We start from the raw sequence: 13589 nt of genomic DNA on the forward strand, positions 1-13589 counted from the left end.
GAAAAATGCGAATTTTGACCTGATAATGCCACTAGATGTCAAGTTAGAGGATAACAAACTTTATTACAGTTCATACCGAGAGGAACATGACTGAGTGTACCAATTTTAATAATAAATATATAATATATAATAGCTGTTAAGATATTTCAGCACGAACCAAAGTGTTGGAGAGTCTTTTCATTTGTGGACAATATTTAGAGTAATGACTTTGACTTTGTGATCTGTGGTGTCCTCCAATGCTCTCCGCAGCAGTCACCATATCAGCCATGGATCCTTCCTCCCCGGATGGTGCGGACACTGAAGCCTCCACACAGCTCAACCCTGTCCAGGACGGTGAGTCACCTCGCTGTCAGGGCGGTCTGGCTCCATCTTGCGGGCTCCTCTACTTTAAGCCCATTATGGCCATCAGTGTGGGCACACTGCTGTTTGGATCAGGCACAGCCCTGTCCCTGCTCTACTTCACCCAGATGGGCAATGTCCCCTACCTGCTGGGCCCGCTGTTCCTCTCTGTGGGTCTGATGTTCCTAGTTACCGGCCTGGTCTGGATCCCCGTGCTCAAACAGAGCCTGGGGTAGGGACTCCAAGTAGAGCACAAACACCTCTGATGGGGAACTAACAGGACCCTTGAACGATCTGCTTTGAGAACACAAATCAGTACGTACATGAGTGTGAGGTCACACTTTGGGACAGTACTGTTTGCATTATGGGAGTGTAGGATCCAGAGCTCGACCCTCACCAGGTACTAAAAGTCAGGATATCTCAGAATTCTGCCTCAATTTTGAGCATTCTTAATTTTAATCTGCCAAGCCCTTTTCTTTTTATTGGGCTAATCAATCCATGCAATGTTCAGTCCAAGCCATAGCCAGGATTTTAGAAATACTGAGGTCATCAAGTCTCCCTCCACAAGTATAACAATCTGACCTGTCTCAAAAATGTTTTTTAATTCATTGGATTTTTCAATAAATGATATCGCCTGAACATTTTATCTCCCAACATGAAAAACCGTTTGTCTCATTAATGTCACCTTTTTATGACCTAAGAAAAACAGTCCTATTCATCTTTGTGACAGTGTGTCTTTTTAGATAATCAATTGTTTTTTAATGATATATTCAAACTTAGAAAGCATAGAAAGAATTCAACCCAATACAATTATCAACTCCCAACATCAACTCTGCACAGTGCCAGGAATAAAATTCTGGTGACGAAGAAATTTATGTAATTATTTATTGGCCTAAAAGTAGTCTTGAAAAATAGTGTTAAACGCCTTTAAAGTAACTGCCAAGGACATGATCTCAGTTGAAGCTACACAGCTGTTTGCAGTCGGCCTGGAGGCTGTGATAGCAGTTGGTTTATGTCTTTACATTTCAAAGGATTGCATCCTAACAGGTTAAAAGCTGGTGGCTCAAAGACCTTATTGCATTTTCTTCTTTTGTTTTACTTATATGTAATATCATATCCCTGTATTAGGTTACTGTCCTGCACTTTTTGCTTCTTTCTCTATTTAAATTGAATAAATTATTTTCCTCCCACTTGATTACTACTGCTACTGATTTTACAGTTGTTATTATTATTTGATTTGACAATAGATTGTTAAGGAACATGCAAAATCATGGAAGACATGGATCACTTTGACTCTATTAAGGGGTTTAGTAGATAAGGAGGAAATCATATTATTCACTTCAGTGCATAATGTTGAAGTACATATCGAAGTTCATTAGCTGTAGATTTATAGGCCCTGAGTGGTGAACCAGATGTGAGGGCACGTGAAGGGGGTGCATCCCTTTAGAGTAGGCTGCAGACTGAACAGCTGCAACCGCCATGTAAGAGGTCATATAGTTATAGAACGTATGAAAGGAGTGGACGTAGTCACCGTGACATTAGTTTGTGGACTGCCATTTGAAGCCTGGAGTTTGGGGGTCATGTCAAGATGGTAAGTCTCGTTTTGCAAAACTCTCACAAGATGGTTGAGGTTAGGAATTGACATCGACTGCTTATGGTTAGGATAGGTCAACGTGCAGCGAGTTTTGGTAAAACTAGGGCTACCATCTACGGGACTCCATAAAAACTTGGTATATCACCTGGATGGGCGTGGGTTTTTCCCAGTCGAATACATTTATAGTCTCACCTACAGTTTATTGTCTCAGCCATGCTCTGTTTATACTACTTTATATTCATAACCTGCATGCACTTTTACAGGAATGTAGAATGAAAATGCAATGCATGGTTTTAAAGTGAATGTGTGTTGAAGACCTCATATCTCCTGCCTTTATTTTATTTATTTTATTTGACGAATGTGTCACACAGGTCATCACACAAATGGGTCATGTTCTGCTGCCCATCTGTCTCATTATACCTTGTTGGTTGTTACTCTCTGTTATTTATTTATTTGTCATCTTCTCCATAAGCCTTTTTGCTCATCGTGGCCGCTGGTGGGCTGTGTAAATCCCTTGGAAAAGGATTAATGAGGCAGAGAAATGCTACTGTACATATCCATCTCTGATTGTTCTGAGAGCAATATGGCCGCTAGTTGCAGACCTCCCAAACTCCACCCCTGCACACGCACACGCACACGCACACACACACACACACACACACACACACACACACACACACACACACACACACACACACACACACACACACACTTCAGCTTTGTGCTGTGGCTCCAGGCCAAAGAGCAGCGAATGAACTGATCTGACCTCATCTAACCTACAGCTCGTCCATCTGTCTGTGTGCATTATGCAAATACAACAGAAGCAGCTGTCAATGCAAGACACTGATGCAAACATGTTTATAAGTCTGGAAATGTCGAAAGTGTTTCTGTTTTTTGACGTTGATTCAACAGTGAAGAGCAGTGCAGGTCCCACCAATCCCAACACCCTTTAAACTGCACCATTAACACTAATATGGAGAATATGACACTGAATGCATACGGAAATCTTTTCCATGATAAAAGAAGATTTATATTACCAGCAGAACAGAATGCAATTTAGCATTTGAACAGATAGTACAGTCGGAAAAAAAAGGTTAACATTTGACTTTGACCAACTACAAATGTCATAAGTATAATAGATATTGGGGGGGGGCATAATGTCCATAACTTATTGATAAAAAATATTTAAACCTACCTTCAACCCCTCATGCCTCCCCATCAGGTGCAACACCCATCTTTGATCTCAGCTACACATCTGTAAAGTCCGATCCACAAGCTGAAAAAAATGTATTACCTAAAACTAACTCATCAAATTGTCATTATTATTACTGCCGGTTCTCGTATTCTGATGTACTGCAGTTCTCCGTGTGGCTTGTCCCAGTGGTGTTGCCGTACCTCAGCAGGAGCCGTTGCTCTACTCTGCAAAGACTACTACAACAGACTGTAGGGCAGGTAGATTTCTTATTAAAAATGATGACTTCATTTTCATTAAATTACTTTAACCTTGTTCTTTTAATATTAATTTTCTCAAAATATCATGACTTCTCAGAGAACTGTGATATGACAATAACACAAATCTTTCTGAAACACATATGAGCTATTAAAGTCCTGCAGCCTGTTGCACCAGCTGTGTTTGACACATTATTTAGGCACTCTGGTGCATTACTGTTTGTTTGTTTTTTACTTTAAGATGAATCAAACCAATGAGTTTGAACAGTAGATGGAGTGTACTGTTCCTGAGTCTGGTGCTCCTGGAGAGGAGAAGGGTAAACGGTCTGTAGCTGGGGTGGGAAGTGTCTCTGTCCTTAGGGATGTGGACAACCAGGACATTAAGGATGGAGACCTGCTCCAACTCTGCTCCGTTGATGCAGATGGGGGTATCTGCAGACATCAGCTCTCCACCCGGAGCTGGACTGCGTGAACACCCTCATCTTTGTTTGCACTGTTGACATTTCAACACCTATTTTAATTATGTTAAATCCTCAAGTCCATGCAAAACGTCTGAGTTAGTATTTTATTATGACTTTATTTGTCTGTTTGCTTTTCAACAAGCAGTATTTTACTCATGTTAACGAAAGCATTTGATAAACGAGTGCTCTGAAACCTGCAAACTTGTCTAATGTAATGCTAATGTTAACAAGATAGCATGTGTACAAGATACCTATTTAAAGTCCATTTTAAAGTCTTGACCTTATAACAGTGTTAGGAATGCATTCATTAAAGGTGGAACGTTGGAGATACATTTCCGAAAATTCATGATTATTCATTTGTATTAATTAAGAGATTAGAAATTAATTTATCCCAAAAAGCATTAATTAAAGTAACCAATAGACCCTTATTAATACTGTAATATTTAATCCATTAAATGTATCACATTGCTATAGTACTGAATACTGCAGATGACATATGGCAAGCGCACAGAAGTCTTACAGCTACAACTCCCCTATAGTGTATAAAGTAGTACTGCTCAGAGACAGCATTTATTATTTGAAAACCCTAAAAGGGTCTGTGTTTCAGAACTTCTGCTTTAAATTATATGCTTTATATAGCATTTTCAGAGTTTTCCCTGCCAGTGTCATTTGTTGTTATCAGCTGTATTCATCTTTGTTATTGTTAATTAAACGTTTTGGTAACACTCCCACCTGTGAATATATCACCTGAAAAAACACCTTCCCGGTGAGGTCGATCTCTCAGCCCCTCCTCCAGTGAGCGCACGCCCCTCTTCAGACAACCTGAGCGAGGCTGCGCGCCTCACCTGACTCACCTGACTCTCCTTACAGCCGCTCTGAAACTCAATGCCAGGCCACAAAGTCTCCGGGAAATAAGCGGTAATTGTCAGGGACCTCCGCGTCTCTTCGGATACAGACTGTATGCTGACATGGAACCAGTGTACCGAGGTTTGGGTCGCTGTGTGTGCTGTTTCTGGCTCGCAGTAGCCTTTGACATTGTGGGACTGCTCGTGCTTCTCGTCGGGGTGTTTGTGAACGTGTTTTTCTATGACCTACTCATCTACGCTGGAGCCATCGTCATCTTCCTCAGCCTCATCTGGTGGGTGTTCTGGTACTCTGGGAACATTGAGGTTCCCCCGGCGGAGCTTGAGGATGATGTCGGGTTACTGAAGAAGGACAAGGGCGCTTTGAGCGGCATCAGCGGCGCGGTGAGGCGCCTCTCCAGCCGCGTGTCCAGCGGCATCAGGACGTCATTCCGTAGGAACGGAGGACCGTCCACCAGCACCCACACAGCCCGCGCGCAGAGGTCAGCCGGAGGGCTGCCGGTGGGCCCGCAGTTGGAGCAGGTAGCCGTTGCCATGGCAACGATGACCCCACAGGAGGATACCCCGCACACTGCTGTCTCCTCAGCGGCGGACTGTGACGTAGAAATGCCGCACACAACAACAGAGACTTCACCTACATAGTGTAGTCCGACAGGTGAGGCCTTACTCAAATAAAAAAGTATATATATATCTAGTTAACTTTTTAGAAGCTGTTTATCATCACTGTATGATGTATATATATATGTATGTATGTATGTATATATATATATATATATATATATATATATATATATATATATATATATATATATATACATACATATATATATAGGCTATATGCATATGCCATAATGTATAGGCCTACATATTTTTAGTAAGCTGCATTACTGCACAACGTGTTTACACCACAGTTATACATTACATTACATTACATTACAGTGACTTACAATAAGTGCAACTAGCTACCACACTATTATATAGCCTGTTCCTATATTTTTACTGTAGCTCCGTTTCGTCTCTTGGATTCTAATAAGACTTTGTTCCACTTGCATATTCTTTCTGTATTATTTGTTGTATACCATCATATACAAAAGTACTGTTGGAAGGTGGCTGAGACTGAGTAATCCAGCCAGCGCCTATTGCACTGTTGTGAATATAACAATAAGAAAACTTGAAACATAAAACATGTTTTTTTCAATGTCTTTTTTCATTTTTATGTTACCCTAAAAACTGACTGTGAAAAAAAAGTGTATCGTGGTTATGTACACAAAAGGAATCCCAGGCCTGATTTAACAGGGTTCAATTGAATGAAGAAAAAAAATGTGTTAGTACAATATTCTAGAATACTAGAACTATGAAAAAGTTTTTATGAGGGTGTTCTCCTAGCTGAATGTGACTTAATTTTCTCTCTGTTTGATGTAGTTTAAATGCGGAACTAAAAGGACTTCCTTGTGGCTGTGGCAGTAAAGATTCTTATCACTAGATAAACCATTAACCACAGTTCACTGCTCACTAAAAGACACACCCTTGGTTTAAACAATAGCAGGCTCACCGAAAACGTCCTTGAAGACTTTCTGACCACAACTAACAACAAACAAAACTGATCTCCACTCTGAGCACACGCTATAATAACGATGTATCATCCATTTGTACCCCACAGAGACTTGAGGGAGCCTGCCCTACAGTGTCTTCAGCTAACTCCAGTTGATGCTCAATTTTTTTTTTTACTGTTTGTGTGTTTCATGAGAAATATTTGATAATTGATGATATCTGGAAAATGTGTTTTCAAGTCTTTATTAAATACTGTATTAAAATGTATATTTTCCTAATAAATGTTGTGTTTTTAATCAGTATGGTAACATTGTTTCAGTCTGTTTTAGATCAATAGACCTAGTTACAAAGTTAGTAAACATTTACAGCCATACATAATGATGACAGTTGCACAAATGAGTGCAATCTCACAGGAAATTCATAGTCATGTAAAGAATAAGTAACATGGATGAGGTTTTGATGAGACTTCTGATTAAAAACGCTTAACTGACTGATCACTTTATAACATGATACATGTTCGTATGTGGTACATGTAATTAAGCAATCAGCTATTACATTATGGTATCTGGGAATTAATGGGATTTCACTCTTCAAGTTTAATCACAAATTATAGATTTATTGACAAATACAGAAAACACAGTTTACATTTGAAAGAGATTTTAATTCATTTTTGCCATACACATGGTCGGTCTTGTGTCTCACTTACAAGATGATTTCTGTCATTGGCAACTATTCCTCTTCTGTCAACCTAGTGTCTTATTTTCCAGCCAAGTGCCTTGTAGAAACGACAGTTTGCTTGCTAACAAGTTTGCCAAGTCAACTCAAAAGGCCCCCAGGTGGCCAAAACAAATCAGTTATTGAAAGTTTAAGTAATTGACTCCAGCACCAAAATGAGTAGGATTTGTGGGTTGTAAACACAACATTCAAAATTGGCCCCCACTCGAGGTTAGGGTTTTTGCTAGCGGGTGAAAGCCAACTACAGAGTCACTCTCCATGTGCATTCATGCTTCTGGAGTCCCGTTCCACATGTTATCCAATGCTCCTCTGGTGAGTGACAGGTTGTTGTAGATCCGATTTGGCCCCAACAATTGGTATGCTGAAATCTCCTTTCCTTCACACAGGCCTTTTTCTGAAGGCATGTCCCTTTAGGGGGTGCTTTGATTGGTGGCTGTCGTCGAGGCACCCTCGTTCTGGTGCCTGGAACTTTTACTTTCTCACAAGTGAGGTTGTAGTTGCCCCAAAACTCCCATTTGGGGAATATGTCTAAGCAGGAATTATTTTACGGTCCTACCTCATAGACTATGTTCCTCTCTCAGTATCCTTGGCTTTTGATCCCCGGCAATGGTTTAAAGCTCCAGGTGCAATATTGACCTGGTGCTGCTTTCTCTGGATGTATCCTGTTGCATTGTGCGTTCTTCTGCTTTTTTTCTGTCAGAATTAACTAATCGGATAGGATAGGATTAATATTGATAGTAATATCAATATTAATCCTATCCTATCTGATTAGCAGGTCTTCCAAGGTCCATCTTCCGTCTGTAAGATTCTGGTCTTGGACGATGTCGGACCACACCTCAGTGCCCTGACTCTGTGTTTGGTTATAACTTTCCAGATCCGATTGGGTGTAGTTATCACCCCATGCAATGAACTGGATCTTAGGATCAACCCTCCAGCATGTTTGTTGAAAAGTTTTGGTAGGTCTGTAGTAGGCGTAGGTTAGGGCCCAGGGTTCCACACTGTACAGGTACAGGATGGTTAGGATGAAGCTAGTCCTACCTACACTGTCATTATTTTAATCATTAGGCATAAGCAGAAAAAACATTTTTCTTTCCGTTGTCGATTCCTCCGCTATAAGCTAAATATCCGCCGTCATCCTTTGACATCTAATTGTTCTCCTGGTGAGATGACTTCTGGGTCAGATTTATCTGAGAAGTCTGGGGGGTGGATGTAGCGTAGCCATATGATGGTCCATTCCTTTACGATTGAGTATGTCCAGATTTTGACTTGGTCAGTGGGTGATTCTGCTCTTCGTTTCTCCTTAGGTAGGTCTAGTCTGGTGACTATAGGAGGTGCACTTATCTTGTGCCCTCTTCGCGTGCTTCTGATCCGGACCCTGAGGAGTTTTGTGGATATAGGTGCTGGATAGGGGAGGGCTATGTCCAACCCTATGCCACACCCACTTCCAGTTGGTAACTGTCTCTGCGCCTGTATCGGGCAGAGGTCCTTGCCAGATTCCTTCATGCTTGGCTGCATCCCAGCAGACTTGTCCTCCCCCTTGCGCCCTCTGTACTGCCGAATACAGGGGTCAATTGTAGTCGTATATTAGTTCCACTTTTACGGCCCTCACCCCATCTCCATCTCCTCATCTTCTGACAGGAATCCCTTTTTAGCATAATCATTTCTTCAAGACTCAGCCTGCCCAGATGCCCGAGGTCATTCTTCTTATAGCAACAACCCCATAGACAGTAGCCAGTCTGACGTAGGGTGGTAGGTCTGGTGTGTTACTGGTCATCTTTGGTTCCTGGTTATTCTCTAGCTTGGAATTGGTTTAAGTTGCTCCACTCTCTGGATTCACTTGTTCTTAAATAATACTGTATTATTGTCAAAAAGTTTTTCCACTATGTCGGGTACTGTGTACTTTGCCTTCACTGCAGCATCTGTGTCACGCAGTGTGAGGTGAGGACCCAAAAGCAGAACAACAGACGAGGATAATAACAAAAAGAGAGCTTTAATCTACAAAAAGGTAGCAAAATACAAAGTAACAAATAAACTGAACACACAAACCAAGCCAGGGGGTAGACACAGGGGTAGACACAGGGGAAGACACGAGGGAGCAGACCACGTAACATCGATGACAATCCGACAAAAGACACTGGGGCAGACAGGGATAAATACACAGAAACCAAACGAGGGAACACGACACAGCTGGGGGAGAAAGGCAAAAACACAAGAGCAGAGTAAATGGACACAGGAGGAATACATTAACAATCAGAGGGGAAGGGTAAACACACAGACAGGAAGTACAACTAGACATAACAAGGGGGAGTGAAAACTTCAAAATAAAACAGGACACCAAAGAACAAGCAGATCGTGACAGTCTGTAGCATGGTCTCGTGCCTTTATCCACACCCTCTGTCCAACGTGAAATGGGACTTTAAGGGCCAGGGCTGGCTTCTTGTCCTCTCTGCCTCTCCATACTACTTGTGAAGTGAATGGGCGTTGATTCAGTTCTTCTGAAGGGGAGGGCCTATCAGCTTAACTTTTGTCGTTCAGGACCTTTCCCACCTTAGTGCTCCATTCTCCAGTGTTAGCTTTTTTACCAATCCAGCATTTTACTAGTCTCAAACTGCTTGGGGACCGCAAGGTTACTGCAGACTTGGTCCAACATGCTAACAATGCTACTGCTGTTAGCTTTGTCATTGCTACGTATTCCGACATAGAGTCCACAAGCACCAAAAGGTATGCCTCACCTTTTTGGAACCAGCCGTCCTTTGGGTAGACCTCTTCTCGATCTCGACAAAGACGATCTTTCTCTGTTGCACATAGCGGTCCACTTCATCGTTTCCTCACCAATGTGCCCCCTGTCTTCTGTGTGCTTTCCGATGTCCAGGTCCATGTTGAGCCGTAGCTCGGCAAACTTCTTCCATAGATGTGTGTGACAACTTTGCCTTTGGCTGTGCCGTATCCTTTTTCTTCCCAAATGGATAGGTTTTCTTTTAGGGCTTGGGAAAAATAGTGACTGTTCGTTATTATCCTGGCTCTTTTTACCTTCCGTTTACCCAGCTCCAGAATGCCTTCCATGATGGCAGTCACTTATCCAGCTTGGGCACTTGCATCGGTTTTTCCTTTTCGTTTGAACTGTTCTTTGCCTTTACACTTGAGTATGAAGCCCCAGTATTCTGTGTTGTCTTGTCCCTTCTGCAATCTGTCCTTATAGACGTCTTATAGTCATGTGGCCCTGGGTGAGGTCCTTCAACCAATTCCAGTACCTAGCCAGCACGGCTAATTATTTCTGTTCTTGCGGGTATTTCTTCTCCACTGAGGATAGGGTGTAGCTCCACAGTCACCATACCCCCTTCTTTGTTGCTCACTTTCAGCACGACATTGTCATCTTCACAGCTGACCTCTGCCACTAGCCTGAGGCTTCTGGGTTCCAACCTCATTGCGGCACGAATGGCACTTTTTTAGTTTCGTCAAGTTGTTCTGTGGTGGTCCATACCCAGTCTCTTCTTGTTTTCTTGTATGGTTCATCTTCTTTCTTTTGGAGGCAGGCATATAATAGTCGGGCATATTTTTGGTCACATAATTGCAGAGTCCTAAAATCATTTGTAGGTCATTCTCGGAGGTTGGGGGGGACCTCCACGATGAACACGTCATCAATGTAATTGGTAGCTCCCAAATCACTTCACCAGAACAACCTTCTTGAACCGCACTAATCTGGTTTCAAGGCAGGCCACTCAACTAAGACTGCCCTCCTCGCTGTCACTGAGGAACTTCATGCTGCTAAAGCAGCCTCCCTCTCCTCTGTTGTCATCCTTCTGGACCTTTCTGCTGCATTTGATACAGTGAACCACCAGATCCTCCTCTACACCCTCCAAGAACTGGGAGTCTCAGGCTCTGCTCTCTCCCTGCTCGCCACCGGGGTACCTCAGGGCTCTGTCCTAGGTCCCCTACTCTTTTCGCTGTACACCAACTCAATTGGCTCTGTCATTCACTCTCATGGCATCTCTTACCACAGCTACGCAGATGACACTCAACTGATTCTGTCTTTTCCCAGATCTGAAACCCAGGTGAAGGCACAGATCTTGGCTTGTCTGGCTGATATCTCTCGGTGGATGGCTGCACATCACTTGAAACTCAACCTTGACAAGACCGAGCACCTTTTCCTTCCAGGAAAGGGCTCTCCCATCCAAGACCTTACCATCAACATCGGCGCCTTTATTGTTTCCCTGATTCGGACTGCAAGGAATCTGGGTGTGACACTGGATGACCAACTTTCCTTCAGTGCCAACATCGCTGAAACAACCCGCTCCTGCAGACACACTCTGTACAACATCAGGAGGATACGTCCCCTACTGACTCAGAAGGCGTCGCAGGTTCTTGTCCAGGCTCTTGTCATCTCACGCCTTGCCTACTGCAACTCCCTCCTTGCTTTACTGCATACATGTGCCATTTGACCTCTACAGCTCACCCAGAATGCAGCAGCCAGACTGGTCTTCAACCTACCAAAGTTCTCCCACATTACACCGCTTCTCCGCTCCCTTTACTGGCTACCAGTGGCGGCCCGAATCTGCTTCAAGACTCTGGTGCTGGCCTACCGTGCTGTGAATGGATCAGTCTCTTCCTACATCCAGGCCATGGTCAAACCATACACCCCAGCGCGTTCACTTCACTCTGCATCGGCCAATCGGCTTGCTACTCCCTCACTGCAAGTGGGACCCAGATTCCCCTCAAACAAAACCCGCCTGTTTGCTATCCTGGCTCCAAAATGGTGGAACGGCTTCCCCATTGATGTCAGGTCAGCAGACAGTCTTCACACCTTCCGTCGCAGAATGAAAACTGCATGACTGCACTTTATTAATCCCGAGGGAAATTTCCGCAAATCAGATATAGAATATGTGCTGGTGGATGAAAAAGCCAGGTCAGTGAGCCGCTATAAGGAACACAAACCCTTAATAGAGAGGCTGTGTACCCGTGGGAGTGGTACAAATCAGTGGTCATCCCAACCGTAACCGAACAAAAACTGCAAGAAAGTGATCTCTCTCTGGCTTTGAGAGAAACGTTGAGAAACCTTACCAAGGTGCAAGTAGCTTGATTAAAGAATGTGTGCGGAAACCAATTCAATACATTTTTGGTCACTACCTTACTCTGATGACTTGCACTGAATAGTCAGCCATGTTTGCATAGTCCGGACAGTAACTGCAGGTAGCCAGCCTCAAGCAGGCTTCCAAATGATCATCAGTCATGGTGGATCAGTACTTGGACTGGATAATCTTCATGTGGGAAAAGGCTGACTCGCATAAATAAGTAGAGCCAAATAATGCAGTCAAGGAGGGAGCACATTTCCTCATGTTTGGGTACTTTTCCTCTGTGAGTAAGTTCCAAAATGGTCCATGAGCCCTGGACCTCAAGCTGAATATCTGCTTGTAGTGTCAGCATCTCATCCTCCACTGCAGATGAGTTCTGGTGAAACAGGGTGGCAATTTTTGATGCGAGTGAATCTTGAAACAATTCAATATCTTCCCTAAATGGGTAACACATAAATGTAGCAATTTTCTAGAGTAAAGCAAAGTTTTGAGATCGTTTGTCAAAGTCTGACAGACAATTTTCAATCTGCTCTGTGTAGCGCGCACTGTCAAGTTGCGCACATGCCTTCCCTTGGTTCTCCAGCTCTGATGCAAGGTTTTGAAATTTCTCAAAGCATACAGCTTAAATTGATTATACAATACAAATATATCCTTTATATTCTATCTATCTAATCTATAGATTAGGTTGGAAATCTATTATTTCAAATTAATTCTAGAATAATGATCACAATGTAACTGCTGTAGTTGGTCTAATCTACTTATCAGGTTTGGAGAGAGAGAGAGAGGTAGGACTGCTGACCTAGTGGTCCTCCCGTCCTGCTGGGTTGTTCTTCAGGCAGTTCACAGCTCTGTCAAGGGTCCCTGAGCTCCGTCAGATTCAATTATCCCTTTTGCAGAGTGAGCATGGAAAACTCAAAAGTCCAGAATTGTAATCCAAAATTGTTTGGCTGTTTGTAGTTCCTTCTGCGTGCATTGGTCCGTTAGTCAGCACCTTGGATTTTTCTTCTAGATTCTCTCTCCGATGGTAGGGAAGCTCACATCTCCGTTGACCTCCCCTCTCTCGTGTATTAGGACATCACCCATTTCCTTTTCACTCATAGACCAGCTTGACTTGTTATTGCCAAATGTGCATCCTGTTTATTTCCATTCAGTTTAACTTGGTCATTATACATATGATTATACTTTAATTATTAATTATTTTATTGTTTATTCTTATATATACTGACTGATTAACCATGGATAATTAATTATTTAGTTAATGTAGCACGTAGCTTTTTTACTGAGTTTCTCATGTTTTCACCTTCAAGTTTTTTCCACTGGAAACGTATTAATACGTGTAGTAGACTTGTCTATGGCTTATGGCCTATCAACTGGCAGGGTACGAATGCTGATTCTCAACGTACTTCACAGTTTATATAATGTTTTGTTGGAAAATCCTACTCATTGTATCTTTAACTCATAACGTCCCACAAATTCCCCCATTCAATATCAGTCCGCTAATGACTACACAGGGGAATGTGTGTGCTCC

At 42.7% G+C, this 13589-nt stretch overlaps 2 protein-coding genes across 3 annotated transcripts in view; both read left to right on the forward strand.

Moving 5' to 3' along the window:
• The window catches only part of LOC115012504 (phosphoinositide-interacting protein-like), a 1612-nt gene extending 626 nt beyond the window's left edge, over window positions 1-986 (forward strand). Inside the window, exon 2 of one of the 2 annotated variants that reach the window (XM_029438150.1) lies at window positions 250-986. In XM_029438150.1, coding sequence (XP_029294010.1) covers window positions 267-575 — 309 coding nt within the window. In that variant the 5' untranslated portion in view covers window positions 250-266 and the 3' untranslated portion in view covers window positions 576-986. The remainder of the gene's footprint in view (window positions 1-249) is intronic. The other variant, XM_029438151.1, reaches the window with a different exon arrangement.
• Window positions 987-4674: 3688 nt separating this feature from the next.
• LOC115012503 (transmembrane protein 238) lies at window positions 4675-6477 on the forward strand. The gene is made up of 2 exons (XM_029438149.1): window positions 4675-5361; window positions 6367-6477. The coding sequence occupies exon 1, from the start codon at window positions 4812-4814 to the stop codon at window positions 5346-5348; it is 537 nt and encodes a 178-aa protein (XP_029294009.1). The 5' UTR covers window positions 4675-4811; the 3' UTR covers window positions 5349-5361; window positions 6367-6477.
• Window positions 6478-13589: the final 7112 nt, after the last annotated feature.

This window comes from Cottoperca gobio, chromosome 8 (assembly GCF_900634415.1).
Source record: "Cottoperca gobio chromosome 8, fCotGob3.1, whole genome shotgun sequence".
NCBI lineage: Eukaryota > Metazoa > Chordata > Actinopteri > Perciformes > Bovichtidae > Cottoperca > Cottoperca gobio.